This window comes from Malania oleifera, chromosome 2, assembly GCF_029873635.1.
Source record: "Malania oleifera isolate guangnan ecotype guangnan chromosome 2, ASM2987363v1, whole genome shotgun sequence".
Taxonomy (NCBI): Eukaryota; Viridiplantae; Streptophyta; class Magnoliopsida; order Santalales; family Ximeniaceae; genus Malania; species Malania oleifera.
This window is the reverse complement of record NC_080418.1, coordinates 131,818,077-131,843,048: the sequence shown is the minus strand read 5'-3', so window position 1 is coordinate 131,843,048 and position 24,972 is coordinate 131,818,077. Positions and strand designations below refer to the sequence as shown.

The 24,972-nt window shown below is 35.0% G+C and overlaps 1 protein-coding gene across 1 annotated transcript; it reads right to left on the bottom strand.

The window, feature by feature from the left end:
* Nucleotides 1-844: 844 nt before the first annotated feature.
* On the bottom strand, nucleotides 845-23,223 carry LOC131149029 (GCN5-related N-acetyltransferase 6, chloroplastic-like). The gene is made up of 9 exons (XM_058099067.1): nucleotides 22,520-23,223; nucleotides 18,656-18,878; nucleotides 18,471-18,523; nucleotides 18,242-18,278; nucleotides 13,735-13,806; nucleotides 11,637-11,741; nucleotides 11,355-11,511; nucleotides 11,159-11,235; nucleotides 845-1,281 (listed from the first exon to the last, which is right to left on the bottom strand). The coding sequence occupies exons 1-9, from the start codon at nucleotides 22,627-22,629 to the stop codon at nucleotides 1,216-1,218; spliced, it is 900 nt and encodes a 299-aa protein (XP_057955050.1). The 5' UTR covers nucleotides 22,630-23,223; the 3' UTR covers nucleotides 845-1,215.
* Between the last annotated feature and the right edge of the window lie 1,749 nt (nucleotides 23,224-24,972).

Here is a 24,972-nt window from a genome sequence, read left to right as displayed (position 1 = left end):
TAGGCATGAAGCCAAGCCAAGCCAAGTCACAAGAACTTGCTTAGATTCACAATAATGCCAAATAAGCTTGATAATAGTGGCAGCACTCCATTCATCCAATAATAATCCTATCCCCTCTTCATCAATAGGTTTACAGATGTCATTCCATTTAACCTTCAACCAGGAAGTATTCCAATCATCACAATGATTTAAACTTTCTTTCCAACTCATTAACTACAAAAAGAATAGTCTGCCTGCATACCAGAGTAGCTTGTGTGTGTCCACATCCTCCCAGCAATTTTCTCTGGCAAAATCTCACATTCAAGTCTACTAATTCAGTTCGAAATAAGAAGAAAACACAGATATATCACCGGTAGCTTATCAGCAGGAACCCAAGTTGCTGAGCAATTATATCAACATCATCTAGCACAATGGAGTAGAAAGGATTTTAAGACTAATTTATTTTGATTAAGAATGCTTCCACAAACTGCAATATAAAATAATAAAAAAAACAGCGAGCACACAACCAAATAGCTAATCAATTAATCAATCAATCAATCAAATCCCAAATTGTGCCAAAATCAATCAGCTTGTACTGCAATTCATCATCGCTATCAAAGTGTTACACTATAGTACTATGGTTAAAATGATGCTCTAAAGGGCTACCAGTCCCATTGGGAAACTCCCATGTATGCTTACTCATTTTGCAAATAAGGGTAGTTAATGGTCTGCAAGCAGGAAAACAGCCACCACCAAAATTAAAAAGAGGGGGAAAAAAATATACATATATACATAAACACGCGCACACACGCACGCACGCTCGCGCGTGCGTGTATATATATATATATAGAGAGAGAGAGAGAGATAGTAGAAGCTCATAACCACAGCCTCATCAATTATTATTTATAATAGTAACAATTAAGAACCAATATGCATAAGATTATAGCATATTTACATTGTTTTATACAATTCCTATAGTACTGCACCAATCCAAGCATGCATACATTATAATTTATATCAATAGAAAATATAAGCTTACAACAAAGCAGAAGAAAAAAAAAACGAATGATTTTTTTTCTTCATTAGGGAAGGATTCATATAGCCAACCCCACCTAGTGGGACTTAAGGCTCGGTTTTGTTGTTGTTGTTGTTGTTGTTGTAGGGAAGGACATCAATTTAACAATCTACCCATGGCATAAACCTGGCGTTGAAAAAGAGCCAGTTGCATGTCATGCCCTAAAGTTCCATTGACATGAGAAGCCTTTGGTCTTTTGGCAAGGGAGATGAAGCAGAATTTACAGCCTGCAGAAGGCAAATGAAGATCCAATTGAGTAAATCTTGACCAGAAATATATGTATGGTGAGAAATAGAGAAGTGCAAATTCCTCAAAAAGCCAATGAATTTCCAGCACGTAATAAAGACAATGTATTGAAGGAATAAACATGTAGAATAGTGCTATTCAAAATTTTTGGACTAGGAAACTAATTTTCACAATAAGATTCAATTCAAAGCATATAAGGGAAAAATCAAGGTTTATGCTATCTGCTTGCAAGTTTTTCATTCCTAAACTAGCAAGGTTAAATATGAAGCAACAATTCACCATCATTTTCCCCTTCAAAAAGCAGGATTATTAGAGAAGTTCTGAATTTTGCAGATTCAAAAGTGCATCATATTAAGAAACCAATGTCCTTACAAAATCTCACTCTAAAAAGAAAATCCTTTTACATAAAAGAGTTGAAAAGAGTCTGAGAAGTATCATATTTCAACCAAAAGAGTCCGAGAAGTGCAGTATTTTTAAATTAGAATTCAAAGTTCTGTTACAATTGACTGGATAACAAATAAAAATGACATGCATCATGGATACAAATTGCAAGTTCATTATATTTTACGAAACACATGACCCTCACAGCAGCTACTATCAAACTTTATTTGATAACTTTTGAAAATGAAATGCATCTATAATACATAGTGCACATTGACAGTAGCAAACCAACAACACCAAGATTCACAAATATATGCAAATTACAGAGTTGACAATTGCATAGAACAACTTTAAACTTGAAGATGCCTGAATAGATCTTGCTAGGAAAACAAGACTGTTAGAGGTTATTTATGTCTCTTAATATTATTATTAAGCTTGTTAGTATGTTAATTAGTGGGAGTTAGGGTATTATTGTCATAAGAATGTATTTGATTTGTATTATAAATAGGAGAGACCTATCTTCAAGTTAGGCCATTCATTTAATAAAAATCTCAACATGGTATTAGAGAGTGATCCAACCTAAACCCTATCATAATCAGCCATTGCCGGAAAACAACTTCCCATCGCTGCCCTTCTCAGATCCACCTCCAACCATTATTATTTCACAAAACCAACAAATAGCCCAAAACATAGCCCTCTGAAGCCTACCCCCACAAAATCCCATCACCAGCAAGTGCCCCACATGCCGCCATGTGCTGGCCAACTGCTGGCAGTGCCAACCCCACGCACCAACGCGTGAGAGAGTTTCCTGCCACCTTTTTTTTTTTTCCCCTGTCATGTTCTGACTCCTCTAGACAATATTACCAAGCTGTTGGGCACTTGGGCATGTTTTTTTTGCTCAAAGATCCAACATTTTTCGACCATGCGCTCGTGGTAATCCGTTAGTTGTTGTTTTGTGTTCATAAAGGCTTCTTTGTGAGTTTCTTGGAGCAGTGGCAATTTGGTAAGTTGAGTTGTGAGGCTGTGGCAGTGGTATATCAGTTGGTAAGTCAAATTCACCTCATGTGGTTGTGTTGGTGTTTCACATAGTTTGTGATTATCCCAATTAGTTTTGATTGTTCTTCTTGTTTGACATTGGTGTGGCTGCAAGTTTGTGAATGTTGGGATGGAGTCTATGAATCCCAAAAACATGTTTCCTTCATCGCTGCCAAAGATAACAACTCAAAAGTTAGATTGAAAGAATTATGTTCAATGGTCTAAAGCTGTTCAAGTTTATTTAACAAAATTAGGAAAATCTGACCACTTGCACCAATCTGATCATTCTGATGAGAATAGAAAAGAAGTGTGGATTCAAGAAGATGCCTCGATTGTTTCCCTCTTGTGGAATTTGATGGAGCCACAAATTACATGAATGTGCATGCATCTAGATACGTGCAGGGAGATTTCGGATTATGCCAGGTTTCTATACTCTAGTAACATTACACGCATGTATGATTTATCCCAAAAGTACTTTCAATTTCAACAAGGAGATAGGAGCCACAAATTGCATGGATGTGCATGCATCCAGCTACGTGCAAGGAGATTTAAAATTAAGTTAAGTTTCTATACTCTAGTAACATTACACGTATGTAAGATTTATCCTAGGAGTACTTTCAATTACAACAAGGATATAGGAGCATTGCTAATTATTTTGGAGAGATGAAACGTATTCATAAGAAGCTTAAACGTTGTGCAACCTATAACTGCCGACGTTTGTCAGATGCAAAAGCAGAGGAACAAATGATAGTTCTTCGGGTTTCTAGCAAGCTTGAGACCTAAGTTTGAGGCAATCCGATTTCAAATACTTAGTAGTGCAGAGTTGCCATCATTTTCCGATGTTTATTCTTGTGTCCTTCGTGCTTTCCTTTAGCACACATTCTCTTGCTCTTGCATCTCCCTCTGAGAGGACAGCCTTTGCTACGCAGAGTGATTCTAGTTCTCTATCAAACAACCATAAAAGTTATAAAGGTGGTTCTAGTGGTCGTGGTGGTAGAGATGGATGAGGTCGAGGCACTCTTCACAAGTGCACTCATTGTGGACAAGATAATCATACTATTGAGCAGTGTTGGGATCTCCATGGTAGAACTTCACGTGTTACCAATGCAGCCACCACCGACTTCACACCTTTGGGGGCAGCCAAATGCAGCTACCACCGACTCCACACTTTTGGGGCTGAGTTGGGGGTGGGGGGGGAACGTACTATATCCATGTCAAAGGAAGAGTATTCTGATTTCCAATAGCATCAAGCATCACAACAAGCTTCTCTTCCCATTGTATCCATTGCCCAAACAGGTAATCCCGCAGTATGCTTGTCATCCAATACTTGTTGTCCCAGTCTGAGTCATAGACTCCTCTCCCATCACAGGTATACATAGTTTCTTCTCTACTGAAAAGTATCCTGCAAATTTACCTAATGTTACTCCTGCTGATGGATCCACCACTGCAGTCAAGGGAATTGGGACTATAAATCCCACTTCTTCTATTTCTCTTCCTTCAGTTTTGTATATTCCCAAGTTTCCTTTCAATCATATGTCCATTAGCAAGATTACTAAATTTGTGAATTGTTTAGTAACATTCCCCCCCTGATTTTGTGGTTATTCAGGATTTGAAGACAAGGAAGACGATTGGCAGAGGGCATAGAGCTGGTGGACTGTATCACTTAGAGCCGCTATCTCCTTCTATCGCCTGCACTGCTCCTACCACACCTCTCCAAATTCATTGTCACCTTGATCATCCTTCACAAGAAAATTTGAAACATCTAGCTCCTAATTTAAGCTTTGTTTCTAGTCTTGAATTTTAGTCGTCAGTTGGGAAAGCACCATCATGTCCTTTTGGCTTCCCGAGACAATAAAAGGGCTGCAAACCCTTTCATGTAAGTCCATTCTAATGTTTGCGGCCCTAGTAAAGTTGTGCCCAAGTTACGTTTCCAGTATTTTGTAACTTTTGTGGATGATTATTCAAGAATCACTTGGCTATATTTAATAAAAGCTCGTTTTGAATTATTTCTTTTATTTTGTGCCTTTTGTTCTAAAATATAGACTCAATTTAGTTTGCCAATTCAAACACTTCGAAGGGATAATGATGTAGGACAATTCTAGGAACCCTAGTCCTACCAAAGACCCTCTCACAAATGTGCACACACCAAATACACTTTAAGATGAGAATTTAATTAACCACAATGAACAATATAAATTATATGCGAAAACTACAAATTGTGGAAAATTCAAAAAGTTATAAATTCATGTAGACTTGTCCTCAAGGACCTAATCAAGTTGGATAAGATAATTACTTGAAAGATGGTAAATTCAAGCCTTAGAACTAAGCATAAACATGCAAATTATATATCCTTAGAATAAGACAAAATCAAGCATTCAAGTATGAGAATCTTTTGGACTTTGAAGAGTTTGTCTACAGAGATTATTCAAAGACATGCAATGGATATTTTGAAAAGGCTAATGGAAGATAAATATCATATTGGCTATCTAGGGTTTATTTTGGAAGTGATTGGAATGAACTTACTAAAATTATTCGGAATGATGAAAACAACACACTCGAACCTTGCTCGATATCCCGAATGGTGATTCTCGGCGCTTCTTGGGGTTGTGATTGATCTGTTTGATTGTTGAAGTAATAATCTCACACAACAGCTACTGGAATGGTAAGATGGAAAATGGAGAATGATAATCTCGTGGCCTCTCACCACTCAATCTCCAAAGGAGAAGGGATGTGGTCTCTCACCACTCACTCACAAAGAGGGAACAAGCTTAAAGCTTAAGCACAAGGCAATAAATCTTGATTCAATTCAAAATACTTGATGTCCCTAATAACTTACATGTCCAGCTATATATAGAGATGTTGGAACAACCCTCCAACCATAGGTAAATAAAATATAACAAGCTTTGAATGGAAAATGATAAAGTGAAACCAAAAAGTCAAAAATGTAGAATTTTCAAAACAAATAGTCTCATTCTTCGGCCTTCTAGACGTTCCATACTTTGAATTAGCTCACCTACTATATACCAAATTAAAGATACGGAAGTCTTCTTTGCAACACACTTTGAACCACTCCATTTGGACTTTTCTTGAAAAAGTTATGGCATATTTGGTGAAAGTGTGCAGCTGTCCATGTGATGCAGAATTTCTGGACGAATGCCTACTGTTATTGGGCTGCCAAGCCATGTACAATTTGAACTTCATGGTTTTCCCTATACCCAAAGAAAGGTATGGGAGTCTTCTTTCCAACCCAATTGGAATCGGGTTATTTGGGCCTCTATAGATGAAGTTATGCATTTTCTTGTACAGGTGCGCAGTTGCCTTCATCCCAGCGAATGCGTCCACGTGACACCATCTCAGTGAATGTTATGTTTGGGGAATGTTGATCCCCATCATCTCTCCTTGGCTGAGAAGAATTCTGCCCCGACGATTTTTGTTGAAGATACTCGGTGTATAGTTCTGGGTTGAGGCGCAGAACTTCTTCTTTTAAGATCCAACTTCATTCTGATAGGGGCTTGCCTTTCCATTTGACCAAGAATTTTTTATATGATCCAGCCCGTGTGTGTGTTGTTTTATCATCCAAAATTTTTTCAATTTGCTCAGGTTTCTTGGGTGGAATTAATAGTGGTGGCAAAGGCAATTTTGGCTCTTGCAATTATGGTGCATCATCTTCTTCCTCTTCCTCTTCTCTCTCAATTACTAAATTCCTATTAGGGCATTGCCTGGCAAGGTGTCCCTTTTTGTGGCACTTGAAACATACTTCTGTGCCAGAATTTTGGCGAGAGGATCCCGTTATCAGGGCTTTCCCTTTGTCCACTGGTTGTTAGACTGTGGGGTTGCTCCCACGAGAAGTGACTTACCCTACAGATGCTCGTTTAGACTTATCAGTGCCCTGGATTTTCCTAGGATAGGTTTCATTTGAGGGGTTGCCATACCGCCTTCCCATTTGCCCTTTGTTCATCTGCTCAAAGTCATAAGCTAGATTAAATGCTTGTTCAAGAGATGTTAGAGCACCAGTGATCTTTTCCCATTTATAGACACAGATACTATGAAAAAGCCAAAATTGCCTTTGCCACCACCATTAATTCCACCCAAGAAACCTGAGCAAATTGAAAAGATTTTGGATGATAAAACAACACACACACGAGCTAGATCATATAAAAAATTCTTGGTCAAATGGAAAGGCAAGCCCCTATCAGAACGAAGTTGGATCTTAAAAGAAGAAGTTATGCGCCTCAACCCAGAACTATACACCGAGTATCTTCAACAAAATTCTTCGGGGCAAAATTCTTCTCAGCCAAGGAGAGATGATGGGGATCAACATTCCCCAAACATAACGTTCGCTGAGATGGTGTCACGTGGATGCATTCGCTGGGATGAAGGCAACCGCGCACCTGTACAAGAAAATGCATAACTTCATCTACAAAGGCCCAAATAACCCGATTCCAATTGGGCTGGAAAGAAGACTCTCATACCTTTCTTTGGGTATAGGGAAAACCATGAAGTTCAAATTGTACACGGCTTGGCAGCCCAATAATAGTAGGCATTCGTCCAAAAATTATGCATCACATGGACAGCTGCACACCTTCACCAAATATGCCATAACTTTCTCAAGAAAAGTCTAAATGGAGTGGTTCAAAGTGTGTTGCAAAGAAGACTTCCGTATCTTTAATTTGGTATATGGTAGATGAGCTAATTCAAAGTATGGAATGTCTAGAAGGCCGAAGAATGACACTATTTGTTTTGAAAATTCTACATTTTTTACTTTTTGGTTTCACTTTATCATTTTCCATTCAAAGCTTGTTATATTTTATTTACTTATGGTTGGAGGGTTGTTCCAACATCTCTATATATAGCTGGACATGTAAGTTATTAGGGACATCAAGTATTTTGAATTGAATCAAGATTTACTGCCTTGTGCTTAAACTTTAAGCTTGTTCCCTCTTTGTGAGTGAGTGGTGAGAGACCACATCCCTTCTCCTTTGGAGATTGAGCGGTGAGAGGCCACGAGATTATCATTCTCCATTTTCCATCTTACCATTCCAGTAGCTGTTGTGTGAGATTATTACTTCAACAATCAAGCAGATCAATCACAACCCCAAGAAGCGCCGAGAATCACCATTCGGGATATCGAGCAAGGTTCGAGTGTGTTGTTTTCATCATTCCGAATAATTTTAGTAAGCTCATTCCAATCACTTCCAAAATAAACCCTAGATAGCCAATATAATATTTATCTTCCATTAGCCTTTTCAAAATATCCATTGCATGTCTTTGAATAATCTCTGTAGACAAACTCTTCATAGTCCAAAAGATTCTCATACTTGAATGCTTGATTGTGTCTTATTCTAAGGATATATAATTTGCATGTTTAGGCTTAGTTCTAAGGCTTGAATCTACCATCTTTCAAGTAATTATCTTATCCAACTTGATTAGGTCCTTGAGGACAAGTCTACATGAATCTTATAACTTTTTGAATTTTCCACAATCTGTAGTTTTCGCATATAATTTATATTGTTCATTGTGGTTAATTGAATTCTCATCTTAAAGTGTATCTGGTGTGTGCACATTTGTGAGAAGGTCTTTGGTAGGACTAGGGTTCTTAGAATTGTCCTACATCAGATAATGCTAAAGAGTATTTCAATGCACAATTCACTACTTATATAACTCAGTTTGGTATTGTCCAACAATCATTCTATGCCCACACTCAACAAAATGAGGCTGCAAAAAGGAAAATAAGACATATCTTGCACCTTACTTTATCAAATGCATGTATCTAAAGTGTTTTGGAGTGATGTTGGACTTACTGTTTGCTATCTGATCAACAGAACGCCATCCTCTATTCTTGGTGATAAAATTCACTACTCCATTCTCTTTCCTAATCCACCTTTATTCTCTCTCCCTCCTCGTATAGTTGGATGTGTGTCCTTTGTTCATCAACTAACTCCTGGGGTGGATAAGTTTGTGTCAACCTGGGCTACTTATTTACTCAAAAGGGTTTTCATTGCTGTAGTCATGTGTTGCATCGTTTCTTTGTTTCTACAGGTGTTACCTTCTTTGACTCTACACTTACTACACCCAGTCCCTGAGTGCTTCAGCTCAATGAGTCTCTTCCTCTACCTAATCTTCCAGATTTTAGTTTGTTGTCCTTGCCCAATCAGCCATCTAAGTCTCCATGTAGTTCAAGCCCTTTTCATTGTCTCAATCATCCTAATTTGCAGGTGTATTCACGACGGCGGCTCCAAGGAATAGAATCCCCTTTAGCTACTACTACCATGCGTTTGGTTTCCTCATCTCATGATCATATTTCCTATGATGTTGATCCTCCCATTGCTATTCAGAAAGGTAAACACACATTTACCCAACATCCCTTTTCCACCTATGTTTGTTTCTGATCACCCTCCCATTATTGTTTTGTTACTGCTCTATCATCTACATCCCTTCCTAAATCTATGGTTGGTTGTCGCTAGGTTTACACTGTGAAAATCAACCCTAATGGTTTTGTGGCTCGTTTAAAGGCTCGTCTTGTTGATAAAGGGTATACTCAAGTATATGGTTTGGATTATTCTAATACTTTTTCTCTGGTTGCCAAACTTACATCAATATGTCTATTCATCTCCTTGGCTACCACTTGTCCCTAGCCTTTGCATCAGTTAAATGTGCAGAATGTCTTCTTGCACGGTAATCTTAAGGAGGAGGTCTATATGGTGAAACCACTTGGGTTTGTGGCTCAAGGGGAGTCAAGCTTAGTGTGTCGGCTAAAGAAGGCACTATATGGTTTAAAATAGTTTTAGAGCATGGTTTGGTTGTTTCGGTGTTGTAGTAGTCTTTGAAGTTGTCCAATGGATCATTCTGTGTTTTATCGTCATACTTCATCGGGTAGGATCCTTCTTGTTGAGTATGTGAATGCTATTGTTATTACAAGTGATGATGATAAAGGTATTCAAAGTCTCAAAACTTTTTTTTATGGACTAAGTTTCAAACCAAAGATTTGGGACCGTTGAAATATTTCTTGGATATAGAAGTATCTAGATCTTGTATGGGAACTAATTTGTCACAAAGGAAGTGTGTCATTGATCTGTTGAATGAAACTGGATTGTTGGGATCCAAACCGGTTGATACACCCATAGATCCTAATAACAAGTTAGCATTGGATATGGGTGATTTGTTGCCTAATCTTAGACAATATCGGAGACTTGTTGGAAAGTCAAATTATCTCACAGTCACTCGATCGGATACATCTCTCGCAACAAGTGTCGTGAGTAAATTTCTAGATTCTCTTGAGGACACGTCATTGTGACGCAGTAATTTGCATCTTGAGATGTATCAAAGGGGCACCTAAAAGAGGCCTTTTATATTGTGATCAGGGTCACACTTATATTCATGAATATCAAATGCAAACTAGGTTAGGTTGCCTTCCGATTGAAGATCCACAACCAGGTACTATATCTTGGTTGGTGGTAATTTGATTTCTTGGAAAAGTAAGAAACAAACTATGGTGGTCACGTGAAGTGTTGAATCAAAATATAGAGCTATGGCTCACACTACTAGTGAACTTGTCTGGTTTAAGAACATGTTGGAAGAATTGGGTTTTTCACATTCTCAGCCTATGAAGTTGACGTGTGATAATCAAGTTGCTCTTCATATTGCCTCCAAGCCAGTCTTTCATGAGCACACGAAACACATTGAAAGATTGTCATTTTGTTTGCGAGAAACTTGTGCAAAAGCTCATTACTACCCCTTTTGTGAAGTCTACTATGCTAATTTGTTTACCAAAGCTTGAGGGGGTGCCCATGCTAAATTTACTTATAATAAGCTAGGAGCATATGATATTTATGCTCCAACTTGAGGGGGAGTGTTCGAGGTTATTTATGTTTTTTAGTATTATTATTAAGTTTGTTAGTATGTTGATTAGTGAGAGTTAGTAAGGGTATTATTATCATTAGACTGTATTTGATTTGTATTATAAATAGAAAGAGAGACCTATCTTCAAGTTAGGTCATTCATTTAATTAAAATCTCAACAAAGACAAAGGGAAGACACAGTTTAGTTGTGTAGTGAATGGACAAAAAGAAATTTCACAGCTATTTGAGGCACGCATTTCCCATAGACTCATTACATAGTTCAATTGCAAGAAAAGAAAATAAATATAAAAATAAGAATAAAAACAAATGAATGATGTTGCTATTAAAAATATAGTTCAAGAAGTATTGATAAAGTTGACTTTGAATGAAGTACAAGAATAAAGCAAGAAATTCAATGCAAGGAACAAGAGCAAGTACGAAAGCATGTCCAAATGAAAAGCCTCCCAAGAAGACATTTCAGTCCAAAAACTATATGCAAAGACCAAACAATGCATCTCTACGGCACTTGGCAAAATAAGACATGAGAAATGTCTTAAATCAACATGAGATATGCTGAAATATAACTATGATTTAGGTGCCAAACCTTGAAACCAGTCTTTTTGTACAGTTCTTGAGCTGGCTTGTTGTCCACATTTACATGAACAAACAGATGTTTCATACCTGTTGGCATATCCAAAGAGGGGAAGAAAATAATGGATGATAAACACAATATTTGGATAGTAAAGGGGATAGAGAATTAATCATGCATAAGACCACTCTTTAAGTTGTTCACTTGTTACCTGCTAAGGTGGCAATGTCAGTTGCCAAATTAAGCATATTCAATGCAATTCCCTGACGGCGAGCAAACTTTGAGACGCAAACATTTGCAATGTAAGCATATTTATGTGCATCAAATGGCTTTTGGCTTGCCAATACGACAGAAGACTTTTTAAGCTCCTGAAGTTCAAGGATGAATCACAAATAAGGAAGTAATTCCAAACAAGCAATGCAAACAAGCATTCATATAATCAAAGCAGTGTTATTATATGTTTGTGAGGGGGAAAAAAAGGTCGAACACATACGCCTGGGTATGTTTCGCCTCGCAGATATTGCCGGATGCTTAGGTCCAGGGTACCCACCACACTGTTTAAAACAGTTCTTCTTACATTTTTATCTCCCTTCTTAACCTGCGGTATTCAAGACAAAGAACTATTGCTATTAAATACTAAACTGTAGCTTGGGACTTCTCTTAAAGTAGCCATACCGTAACCCATTTTGAGGATGTTACTACTGACAGCTAAAAGGGAAAAGGGAAAAGAGATATTATAGCTTTTTAATTATCCTCCAATTTATTTAACTCCAAAAACATAAAAACACAAAGAACATTGACAAATGTCATTTGCTTGCCCAGCTGCCTATGACGCACAACACACGCATGTTAAAAGAGAGACAATAAAAATGAGCCATGTTGATACAACATGGTAAAATGGACACCATGGCATGGACATGTGAAAAATAACTCAATATAATATACTAACCATATCTAAGTAACATACAATAACAATAAGATCAAACATCCATACGCAAAATTACTTTCATATGATTAAGTTGATAGACATTAATCAAGTTTAGTCACAATCAAGTCCCAGATTTGCTCCCTAGTCCAGCTTCATCTTCATAGAAAAGCATCAGTGAGAAGCTTGTTGATGGAACTTGCTTTTCTTTCAACTTTAAGGCACATTTTTAAATTTTATTTTATATTTCTTTACTTCCAAAAGGAGACCCATGATAATTTTTTTTTTTTAAATTAATTAAAACTCAGCCATGTCAGATCCATGTTGACACCATGTCAGAGCTGTCCCCATCCCATGCCCAACTTCAACATTTATATTTTTATTTGAAAACCTGTTGGAGGTGCACCCATCGCTGATACAAGTCAAACATACAACGCACCATCTAGATGCCAAGCTGGACCAGTGCTTCATACTTTATAGCTAGATGCACATCTAGCCAATTAGTCATTAAATCAGCCAATTGTTAAGGCAAAATTTTAAAAGCATAAGTTCCCAAGCAACAACTCTATTGCGTTGTGCTCAATAAAAACTCTATGGGCCAAAGATCTAACATGAGCATTGTAAGTTGTTTAAACCTTCTACTGAAAAAGAAAAATATCCAATTGCAAAAATGCAAGAGGATTTTATCACAGAGAGAGAAAGAGAGAGAGGGGGGGGGGGGGGAGAGAGAGGATGAGATGAAGGTGGGAGAACAAAGCCCAACCATAATGCAAATCATATTCATCATCAAATATAAAAAACATATATGACCGCCAATTAGTTTAATGGCATATATAAAAAGAACTTACAGAAAAAGGAAGACCAGGAGCAAGAAAAAACCCACGCCACCAGGGTCATTTTCTTTGTCATCACATAAACACATCAGCCATTCACTAAATCCTTAGCGAGAACCATCAAGGCAACAACACAAAGAAGCACAAGTTACACACTAACAGTTTTTTCATCAAGTGGCATCATCATCTCAGCTAAGAATATCATCTCCTTCCAAGCTTTTAGTGAATGTCTTACAGGTTCATTATCCATATACAACAAAAATCTTGTGCATTCCAGGTTTTACTGAAGATCAAATTTTTTTCATATATGGAGATTTCAAACCTTCAGTTATGTGCACCCAAGGAGCATAGTAATTTTGTAAACAAGTCACCTAACATTGAAGCATCTATTTTTAATGACATTGAAATATGTGATTTTCAAGTGTTATGTGCATATACCAAAATCAGCTTCTCTGAAGACACCACATCACGAACGATGTTGCTGCAACAGTGTTTTTATGCATTTAGACAAACAAATTAATGACTGGTTTCTAATCTATTAAAAATTTTGCAATATGATTCAAAAGACACCAATCAGACAAACTATGACTGGGAAAAAACACACACATGACTCAAATTTCTATTCTACTAAAAAATTTGCAAAATGTAAATTAAAAAAAAAGAAGAAAAACAAAATGCACACGCGCACACACATTATGAAAATTGATAACAAGACAGAAATTCAGGAACTGATTTGAACTTTCTTACAGATTTTCTAACAATCTTAATCATGCACTCGGCACAATATCAAAGCATAAAAAAGATAAACGACTGTTTTAAAGCTTAAGACATACTGCGACAAAACATAAGCACTTCAATGAATTTCCATCCTGCCCAGAGCATCGTCTTTTCAGAGCATAAAATTCCTGTTATGTAAGAAAAAAGGTTAAATAATTAAAAGCAAACAGAAAATAACTTGAGATAAACAAGAACAAGATAAAGAATAAATAAATTAGATGGAGAGAAATAATAAACATATACCACATTATGCATAATCACAAATCAAGGTAATTTTAATTGGCCAGAGCCTTATCAAGATGACTAAATGAAATACCAGGGATGACATTTGGAGATGAGCATATACTTCATATATAAATGAAATCTAAGAGTTCTGTACAAGAGAAAGGCAAATAGAAACCATCTTCATCTCTTTTTTTGGCAGTTCCAACGTCAGGCATTCCACATCATGTCAACACTCCAATACATCTATCATAAAAAGGTAAGATCCTTGGGCCTCTCCCTTTTATCTTTCATCTTTCATTTAACATTTTCTCTTCGAAATACCTCAAAATACCCCTATTTACTGCTAACCCAAAAGGAAAACATAAGGATGACTATAAATCATGCATTTTCAAAAGCAAGACTTCCCACTAACATATTTGTAACTTTCTATCAACAATATTCTCTCCCCTCACCTACACAGTGTGTACCATAAGGCTAGCATCTATAAATCACATGCTTTAGTATATATGTTTCTTATTTGTAACTTGTAAGCTTTTCATATTATTATCTTCCAAAATTGCATGTCATGATTACATATCGTAACACAATCCAATGCAAAATCAAACCACACTACTAAGGCATGTTTGATCTCATTGATATGGAGTGAGAGTCATGCTACATCCACCCAAGACAAAAATGATACCAACTATTAGCCTCTATTCATTTTATGCAGGTCCTAGAATATTTTTAAAAATGACTAACTATAAGTACAAATAAAAAATACTCCTTCAACCAAACGCCACTACTACTGCTTGTACACATGGTCTTAAATTTCCACGAAATTGTCGAAATTTCCGTCTAAATTTCTGATTTCCATCACCCTCGAAATCGAAATGGCAGTTGATTTCCGTCTTGCATAATTTCCGTTGAAATCTCAACGAATCATCCGAAATTTATCGAAATCTTGGAATTTTAGCGAAACTTATCGAAATTTTAACCATACAATGAAATTGTGTCGGAATTTAAATGAGAGATTTAGGAGTTAAGTGAAATTTTTCTTTTTATTTATTTTATCGAAACAAAAGATTATTACAAGTGCTTTTGAAATTATATGAAAAAAAATAAACTTACAGTAACATTTTATTTAATCATTCATGTCAAAATTATCATTATTTGTATAATAAATAATATTTAAATGATACATGATCTCACAAATATGTTTGATACACATGCTACTATACAACTTTTCCATCTCATACAAAATATAGATGTATTTAATTTGTTATATATTAGTTCTAAAAATTATATTATTATGTTTGTTAACCATTTCTAAAGTTTCACAAAGAATTTTATGTTTTACTACTAATTTTCATTATTTTTTCAAATAGACATCAAAATCGAAATTTCCATCAAAATTTCTGTACTTTTGGAGCTTCGAAATTTGAGTCGAAATCCAAATTTAAGACCTTGCTTGTACATCACTATTGATACATTTATGTTGTGTTTGGGAGCATGGACTCTGACCCTTGGATCTGGAATTATATGGAATTCAAAAGGATTTAACACAATTTTGTATTGCATTTTGCCTCAATCCTACAATTCCAAATCCAAGGTTTGAGCTCTATGCTCCCAATGGTAAACTTAATTATCATAAGTTCTTGGCGTGATTGAAGAATAAGTGAATATATGCTCCCCTTATCCCTATGAAAGAATTATTCCAAAGAAATCAGCTTACCAACTCTGATCAGTTAAAAATCAAATGCCTCCAAGCATTCCCTAGGTTGATTGTTAGGAATATTCAAATCATTATTTTCTATTCCATGCTAAAAAGAATGAGTTTATTTTAAACAGAGAATCTTCCTGCTCAGATATGCAATCTTAAGGAAATTAAATCCTATTGCATTCTTATAGCCTAGTTGAAGGTGATTTGCCTGCATTTTTAGTGTAGTTGGAACCAGGATTAATGATCCATTGAGCTTTTCTCATCTCATAAGGTGAATCTGCCCATAACAGCAACCCCCCCTCCCCACCCCACAAAATAAAAAAATAAAATAAAATAAAACAAAACAAAAAAAAAAATCTGAAAATAAGAGTTTCCCTGGCAACCATCCACTATTTTGATTATTTTTTGTACAACTTACTCGTTATTAGCATAAGAAATATTGAAATAATAACAAAATTCTGAGTTTTGTGAAGAGGTTGATTGATAAGTAAGCGTGGCTTGTCTAAAACAAATTGTAATTCTAACCCATAATGTTGAATGTAAATATTAGGTTTTATTACTTAATTGCACCCATTTTCTTCAATTTACTCAGTCCTTTACAAATGATGATATCAATTAAAAAAATAAAATCAAACCACCCCCAAACCCCCCCCCCCACCCAAAAAAAATAAAAACTCAGACCAAGGATTTATGGACATACACTTTAGAGTTTCAGTACTTTTTGGGGCTGTTTTAACTACTAAAACTGTAGGATATAGTTCTTTGGGAAGTTTAAAAGATGAAATCAAAATAAAAGCCCAGTAAAGTTTATCCATCCCAGAGTATCCTGTAAAGCTGAGTAGCAAGACATCTGTGAGGGGAACATGGAAGGAAAATCTGAGCATCCAATCAATACCCTAGTTATCACCAACTAGTCAAAGCAACAACCTATTCAGAACTAAGCCTTCATGTATTAAGTTAATCAGCATTCACCAAAGTCTAGCAGCAAAAAATGTTCCATAAAGTCTGGCCTACATAGCACAAGACCATTTCCAAGTATAACAGGTGGTGGTACCAAACTCCAAGGCACCACCAGACCTATAAAATTCAAGGGGCCCAAGCAGCCCCATCTGAGCAAGACAGAATCAACAGCCTCCAGGGGGGCTGCAAATGCCCTAAAAGAAGGACAAAAAAAAACTCATGGTTTAGCCCTGAAAAATAAAATTCATAAGCATAGCCAATAATAAAACAGGGGACAAATGTCCCCCTTTAGAAGAAAAAAATTAGGCAGATCAAAAAGAAAAAGAAAAATAATTGTCTCTCCTTACCATTACTAAATTTCACTGAAAGAAAAGAAACTCTCCTCAATCATAGAAAGAGAAACCACGTGAAAAGTGGAGCCGTGGACCATTCTTATCACTTTTTACCATTTAATTTTCAACTTTTGCACTCTTGCACAACTTCAAGAAGCACTAGCAAAAAGACAAGCATGCAGTCATGGAACTGTTAAGCATAAGGCCTTTTTTTCCTTTCTCAATTATATCATGAATAGAATGTAATAAATGACGGCTCGTTTGGTTTGGCAAAAATAGTTATACCTTAGAATAAGATGGAATATTGTGTAAAATTTGGGAATAGCTACTGGGCATATTCCCAATTATTTCATTCAAAATGTACAAGGAAGGAATATACATTTCCACGGTGAAATTTGGGAATAGTTATTCCTTGTCTATTCATTGTCATGGACTCATAAAATGTCTCATTGCTATTTGCTTTATAGTAACAACATAATTTCTTGTATAACTAAATTGTAACTAACCCATTATAACTAATCTATTCTTAGGAATAGGTATTCTGCGAACCAAATGTAACCTGAGAGTTCTGTCAGTCAATGGGAGCTGTTTACTAAAAACTCTGATAGGATTTCCTTGCCAGTTGCCACCCTTTGCAGGGGACAGCTCCCCAGGCATAGGTGCCCAGGAGCTGTTAATTTAAAAACCTACTTGAATTCCTGGCCATTCATTTTTTGCCTGTATTGTTACAGGGCTATTTTGAGGCTTGAATAATGGACTCAATCATAATTATAGGCACAGTCCAACTTTTAAAATTTTAAAATTTTACTAGTCTGTCACTACCCTTACAATTTGGCATGACTCATAACCTCTCTTTGGCACCTATATCTACTCTTCCAAGACCTGTCAATAATATACTTAGTCTAGAAGAAAACAGCACCACATCCGCATAAATTTAATCAAGTCTTTTGTGAGACAAAAGAATTTAAGATTTCAACCTCCAATATTTTTCAAGAACATATAAGTTTAAAAAGAACTAGATTAATTAATTAGACTGAATATTAAAGCTAACTATCAAATAAATAAAATATTTAAAAGAATAAAAAAAAATTAGTCTTCCATATGTTTAAAATAGCCCATCATTTAACACTGCTTTTCTTGCTAGCCTACGATGTGTTCATCTGAGTTGGACAAGACAAAACAAAACTTAGCATACACAGTAATTATCTGCAATCATCTGAAGTACATTTCAGGGGGAATTATGTTTTTTTCTCCCTTATTTACTTATGATTTTTACTACTTGTTTACCAATTATAATTTAAATTTCTACTTGAAATCAAAATAACGTACTCTGCCACAACATACCTGCTCAGCATACTTCCTTTTGTAATTATCAACATGCCTGAAAAATTGGAGACCATCAATAACTAATAGTAGTTTAAATTACTGAAATTTAAATAGTGAAAAATTTTGATACTGATGTGCACATACCAAATAATACTATTTTATGATATCAGAAAGATGGAAAAGCAGCACTTATAAACACGTCAAGAAACATTAAAAGCATATGAGAGTCATTAAATAGGGAACAGACCGCATATATGATAAAGATTCCCAATGGGCTTCTGCCCGCAGCCATGCTGCTGTCTGCCATGGAAACAACATGAAGGATAATAAATGAGTATATATATATATATATAAGACTACACTTTTAGACAGATGGCAGAAGAAATATATATATTGCTAAGGGAACAGAACCAGAAAGAGCAAAAAACCAACCCAATATTCTTCATCCAACACCGCTTCACGGGCAATATATCGGCCAAAATTTCGCCTTTGCAATCCACAATATTCCTGGTCACTGAGTTGTAACCGATTGAAAGAAAGCTCGGGCAGCCTTGTGCTATCACTATTAGAAACAGCCGACTGTCTAACACTCTGGTTATTATCACAATGAACTTCAAGAGTTTTACATCTTGAGTGCAAAACAGGAAAAGTCTCCCTACAATAAATTGGATCATAAATGGGTAAAAGTATTTTTTAAGGAAAAAAAAGCAAGATATTCCGCAAGGATGATGTATTAACTTTCAAGAAAACTAATATTAAATTACCATTTTCTTCAACTTTCTATTTTGCTCTATTCCATAGCAATAGCAATTTAATTTATACTGCGTTATAAAGGAACAATGCTTCCTAATTTTATCAGAATACTTCACTGAATTTTTCCTGAAGTCTTCATATAAATCTCATCACATTTTCTTTCCCAAAATTATAAGTGAGGGGGCGCATTTTTATAAAGAGAAGGAATGAATTTCTCTACTGGTAAATTGCCACTTGAAAAATGCATATATAATAGTTCTTCATGCTTGTATAGTATGAACATTGAGTTCAAACATAAAGAGGTGGCTAAATGTGTTCCCCCTATTCAGTATTCAATATGTTATGAATAATGGCAAAAGATATTGGGGAAGCATCACTGAAGATCCTATCCTGTTTATGAGGTTTTTTTTTTTGGGGGGGAAGGTTGAGATAAAGGGAAGGGATGGATTTCTCTACTGGTAAATTGCCACTTGAAAAATGCATATATAATAGTTCATACTTGTATAGTATGAACATTGAGTTCAAACATAAAGAGGTGGCTAAATGCATTCCCCCTATTCAGTATTCAATGTTTTCTGAATAATGGCAAAAGAGATTGGGGAAGCATCACTGAAGATCCTATCCTATTTATGCATCTAACAGAGGCATCATTAAGAATCCTGAAGGATTCCATTTCCGTCTCCAAGTATAGCAGACGCTCCTACATCTGTCCTTACATAAGCATCCTTATGTAAGGTTAGTGAGTTAGATATTGTCTTTGAGTAAGGCTATAAATAGTGTAATGGCTATTGATTCCATTATGATCAATATTCAACAATATTCTTAACGAATAGTTACGGGCCCGATAGAAATAAAAAAAGTCACAAAGAATAAAAAAAAAGGGAGGCTAAGGCCTTGGTTAGTTATTCATATTTCCAGAAAACCACTAATGAGTTTGATTTTGTAATATCCTAATTCAGATGACTATTCCATAACCTTTTGGAAAAGATCATTAATCTGAACCTGATTACAAATATGCTGCAGGCCATTTATCATACAATCTAGTTCTCCGCACAAGGAAAATATTAACAATGAAAAGGAAAAAAAAAAGTGCATTGGAGGTGAGACGCAAGCACACAAGAAAAGCACATGCTAACATCCTCTAATATTTAGTTTGATAATAAAAATAAAAGTTCTTTTATCAGCAAAAGAAGGATTGCCTAAACAGAATATTCGAAGATAGGCAACCACAAAGAAAAAAAGATACTCAACACGGCAGCTAAACATTAAATATCCTCGCCAACCAAGGGGGGATAAGGGGCAGTTGCCCGCCAAGCCTTGTTAATCGATTATATATATATATATATATATATATATAAATAGATATACATATATATAAGGACATTACTCTTGGTTTTTTCCTTAATTTAACTCTTTCTTTATAAATAAAATTATAACCTCCCCCCCCCCCCCAAACGACAACATTTCACCTTTCAATTTATAGAGTGAAATTATAAGTTAGTTTTTTTACCATTAGCTGAAACCCAGTTTAGTCCCTGCACCTTTATTTAGTATAATTTAAGGCTTATAATTATTAATTTTATTCAATTAAAATTGTCATCTAAAATAATTTAATAGTTTTTTATGGATTGAAAGGTAGAAATTAAAAGAAGACCCCTCCACCTCAAGGATTTGTCAGGCCACAATGAGGACCCCAATATCATATATATAATTTACAATAATTTTATGCTAACTATGCATCACTTTTAAATCGAGACCATAATGGGAAACCATAAGCACCTCAAGGCTAAAACTTTGATTGTGTGCGTGTATTGTGCGTTTTTTAAAAGCTAGGCTCCTAGAAACTAATAGTGATCCAACATATAATGCTACTTCAACAATCCATATATGCCATTAGACTTAATTAGAATGGCAAAAATCATTGCATGATATTAATAAGTACAATCCTTAATTGTACTAAGTAAAGTATAGGGACCAAAATAGATTTCACTTAATAGTACGTGGACTAACTTGTGACTTATCTTTTTGTACATGAAATATACTTTGACTCTGCAAGGTATAAACCCTGCGTCCGTCATTGTCGCTAATTATGAACATAAATAACTACATCTCTTAGATTCCTCTAAACTACAAGTGTAGAACATCAAAAGAGTAAAATTAATTAAAAGGAAGCTTAAAGACACCCCAAAACTCAAATGTATTTTGGGGGAAAAAAATATAGAGAGCAAAGAATGATGGAAATGCTGTCTTACATCAGCAATATATATCAACAAAGGTATTAAGCATAGCTCAAACACAAAATTATAATGTCCTTTAGCCTTGCCTTCCAACACGAATAAATTTTGATCAATACATAATCATTTTCCTCCAAAGACTGTCATCTATAACTTGAGATGCTACAGCAATAAGTTATAACTGTAGATGACTTTTCATGAAGAAAGAAACCCAAACTTAACCATAATATGTACACTCAGGTATATACAGATACGCCAAAAAGAATAAAAAACTGTTGACCCCAATTCTACGCACATATTCTCAATATAACACAAGTCCACAAAATGAGGTAAAAAATAGCTACAATAGAGAACCATAATGCATGTCTAGGCATTCTAACATTCCAACTGGAATCTCTTTCTCCTTTTGGATCCTCCAATAACAGGACTCTAAACACCCTCCAATACACAACAATTTTTGAGACAGTGAAGGTGAAATGGATGAATAATTCCCCTTACATACCCACCGGCTCTGTTTAGGTCCCATTGACTTATCTTTAACCAGAATGTAAACTGAGCTACATGATGGAACACCTACTTTTAAGAGATGAAGCAATCGTCACTTGCCAGCTACATCCTGCCTTAAGCAATTGGCTGTTCTCGCCCATTTACAGGGGATCCGTATCATCTGAAAACTTTTCCTGTCTCATTAGCATCACTAAATTTGAATATGATGACCCAAGTAAGTCCCCTACCTCCTCCCAAAAACTACAGATTTGGCCTTGCCGCACCCTGAATCAATTAAAAAGTTTATTAATTTGGCCAGCACAATCCTACAATCACGTGAATAGTCTGTCCAAACTTCTTGTCAATATGGAGATCTGTACCAGACCTGAACCAACTTAACATAAAATAAGGTCAAGAAAAATCCATCCACAAATTTAGAAGATTTTTCCTTCTTTCTCTTTAAGGGGAGGAATATACAGCTGGTCTAATATCTTCACATCAATTTGATTAAAATATTGGACAAATAGATTGACAGGTTTTGCTAATATCATCCAAGTGAGTTATCAATTTGATTAAAAAAAAAAAAAAATGCATATCTAATTTTTATCTGTGCATACAAGATGAAAAGCTCCACTAATCTTCATGCAACACACACAGAGTCGATACGCAGTTGAAATTTCCAATATAAATTGTATCAGAAAAATTACAAACCACATTCAACAACAGCTGCATAGAATCATAGAAAATAAGAAAACAATCATTAAGAAAATAAAAAATGGAAAAAATAATATCTTGCATTAGAACGAGTTCAGATCACGCATACCCGAAGGATGATTTAACCGTAAACCCCTGAGTCCGCTTGGAGAGCGCGTGAGCTATCTGCGGCATTAATCGAACTCGAAATTGAGGCACAAACGTTCCCTTAAGCTCCATATCCCAAAATCAATCAACTCTTCGTCCGACAAGCAAATTCTTCACATCTCAACCACGCGGGACTCAAGCACAAGATAAAGAATATCCCAACAACACAACAGCAACCCAAAAAAGACAAATCCAGACCAGACCAAATCGAATGAGTTTCCAAACGCTTACAAAAGAGAACAGCAACTTTGAGCTCTTTTGCGTCAGCAATTACGCTTCCACTTCGCTTTTGCTCAAAGTAAATCCCTTCAATCTTCCAGACATTTCCTTTCGATTTTTGATGCGCAGAAAACCCTAGTTCTAGGGAACATAAAATGAATTTGAATCAAAAACACGAAAGGTGAAAACAGAGGAAAAGATTATCAGAACAGAGAAGAAGCTCGGCACAAAATAATCAAAAATTCAAAATTCACAAATGCTTGCGATGATATTTGTGAATGGATATATATATTTATAGATACCGAATATCGCGAAATGGATAATTCGCTAGTCGTCAAAAAATAATTTTAAAAAGGAAAATGAAAAGAAAAAGGAAAGAAATGGATAAATCCGTGGCGCAGGGTCGTGTTCGGTTTGCCGGAAAGTTCGTATCAAACGGGATGAGATAAGCCACGTGGATTTTGTATTTAATTTAAAGAAACAAGTGGGACCTACCAAAGCTAGGAATAATTATTATAGAATAATAAAACTCATTAAAAAAAGTGAAGTTTTAAGAAATGGATAAAATTCATAAAAGTGAAGTTTAAAATTTCAAATTTTTAAATTTTTAAATTAAGCATTTATGTATTTTTAAATTAAAATTTTGGTACCTATTTTTCAAGTTTTATTTTATTTATGGTAACATGTTAAATTTTTTCTTTTTTTTTAATTTTACCATTTTAAGTATTTTCAATTTTCAAAAAATTGTAATTATGCTTGAACTATAAATTGAAAAAAATTAATAAATAATAATTTACGATCGATACTGTCATCCATGTTATTATGAAGAAAATATAAATTGGCATGAATGAATTTTAATAATTTTGAGTGCTAACAATAATTTCACAACAGCATTAACTAAATGCAAATTATTTGTAACAACCTTATCTAGAAAAAAAATATTTATCAACTAACTTTTTAATGCAAAGTTAATCAATTTGTATCCCCCATAATTTATTCGCAACACTTATTATGCACAAATAACATGTATTAAAAAATTAAGTCTTAATTAATTAGACTTGGAGTATCTAATTAAAAGTTTAATTGTTTGCTATTATTGCAATGATATAGTATTTATTTATTATTATTATTGTGTTACCTATGTCCGATCAAATATGCTCATTATTTTGTTTGGAATCACATGAAGATTACAGAAGACATTTTACCTGTTTTCTCAATAATGAGACAAATGAATTTCCTTATAATTAGTTTTTATGTTCACTCTACTTTTATTAACGTCTTTTAGTTGACATCACGATTCCCATAATTTACACCATTATAATTACCTTTATTTTAATTTGGACATAGCTTTTTTTCCCGTGTTCCTTGTGGTAAACAAAACACATTTTGACGTAGCCTATGAAGCAAAGACACCCTTAACATCATGAGTGTTGGATGGTTTATAGGGGTGACAAAAGTCAAGTTTGAGCGGATCGTAAACGGGTAGGGATTAAATGGGTTCAGGTTCGGGTTGGCCCGTTTATTAATAGGTGACTCGCATATAAACATAAACTCGTTCGTTTAATAAATGGATCATAAATGAGTACCCGTTAAGAATCCACTTAAAAATATAATTTATTTGCTTTTAATTTTTAAAAACATTTCATACAAAGGGACATAATAAGTTTGATGAAAATTGCCAATAAAAAATTAAAATCAAACATAAATTATGAGTAGCAATTGAGACTTCATATAGAACTTTGTATTGTACTATAATTCAAGACAGGAACATTGATTATTAAAAAAAAAAAATACCTTTGTATTAGATTTTATAATAAGTTTGATGAAAACTGCTAATGAAAAATTAATTTACTGAAGTAAATTTTGATATAATTGTGAGTAAAAGTCATTCATGTAAGAAGAAGGAAAATTTGCATTATTTTTATTATGATAAAAGTTAAATTAAAGATTGATTAGTTTTTATTATTTTTGGAAAGGATTGCATAGGATGCCAAGTCCAAATTTAAAAGAAAATGAATATCATTTTATAAATGAAAATTCTCTACTTGATTTGATTTCAAAATCCTTTTTAAGTAGAACTTTCCTCAAAATATTATTATTTTTTTTTTTTTACTTACATAGGAACTCCAACCACCAACAACGAGTCATTCGGACTCCCTGGTGCGACACCAAACTTACGGATCAACGTCCTCCGCC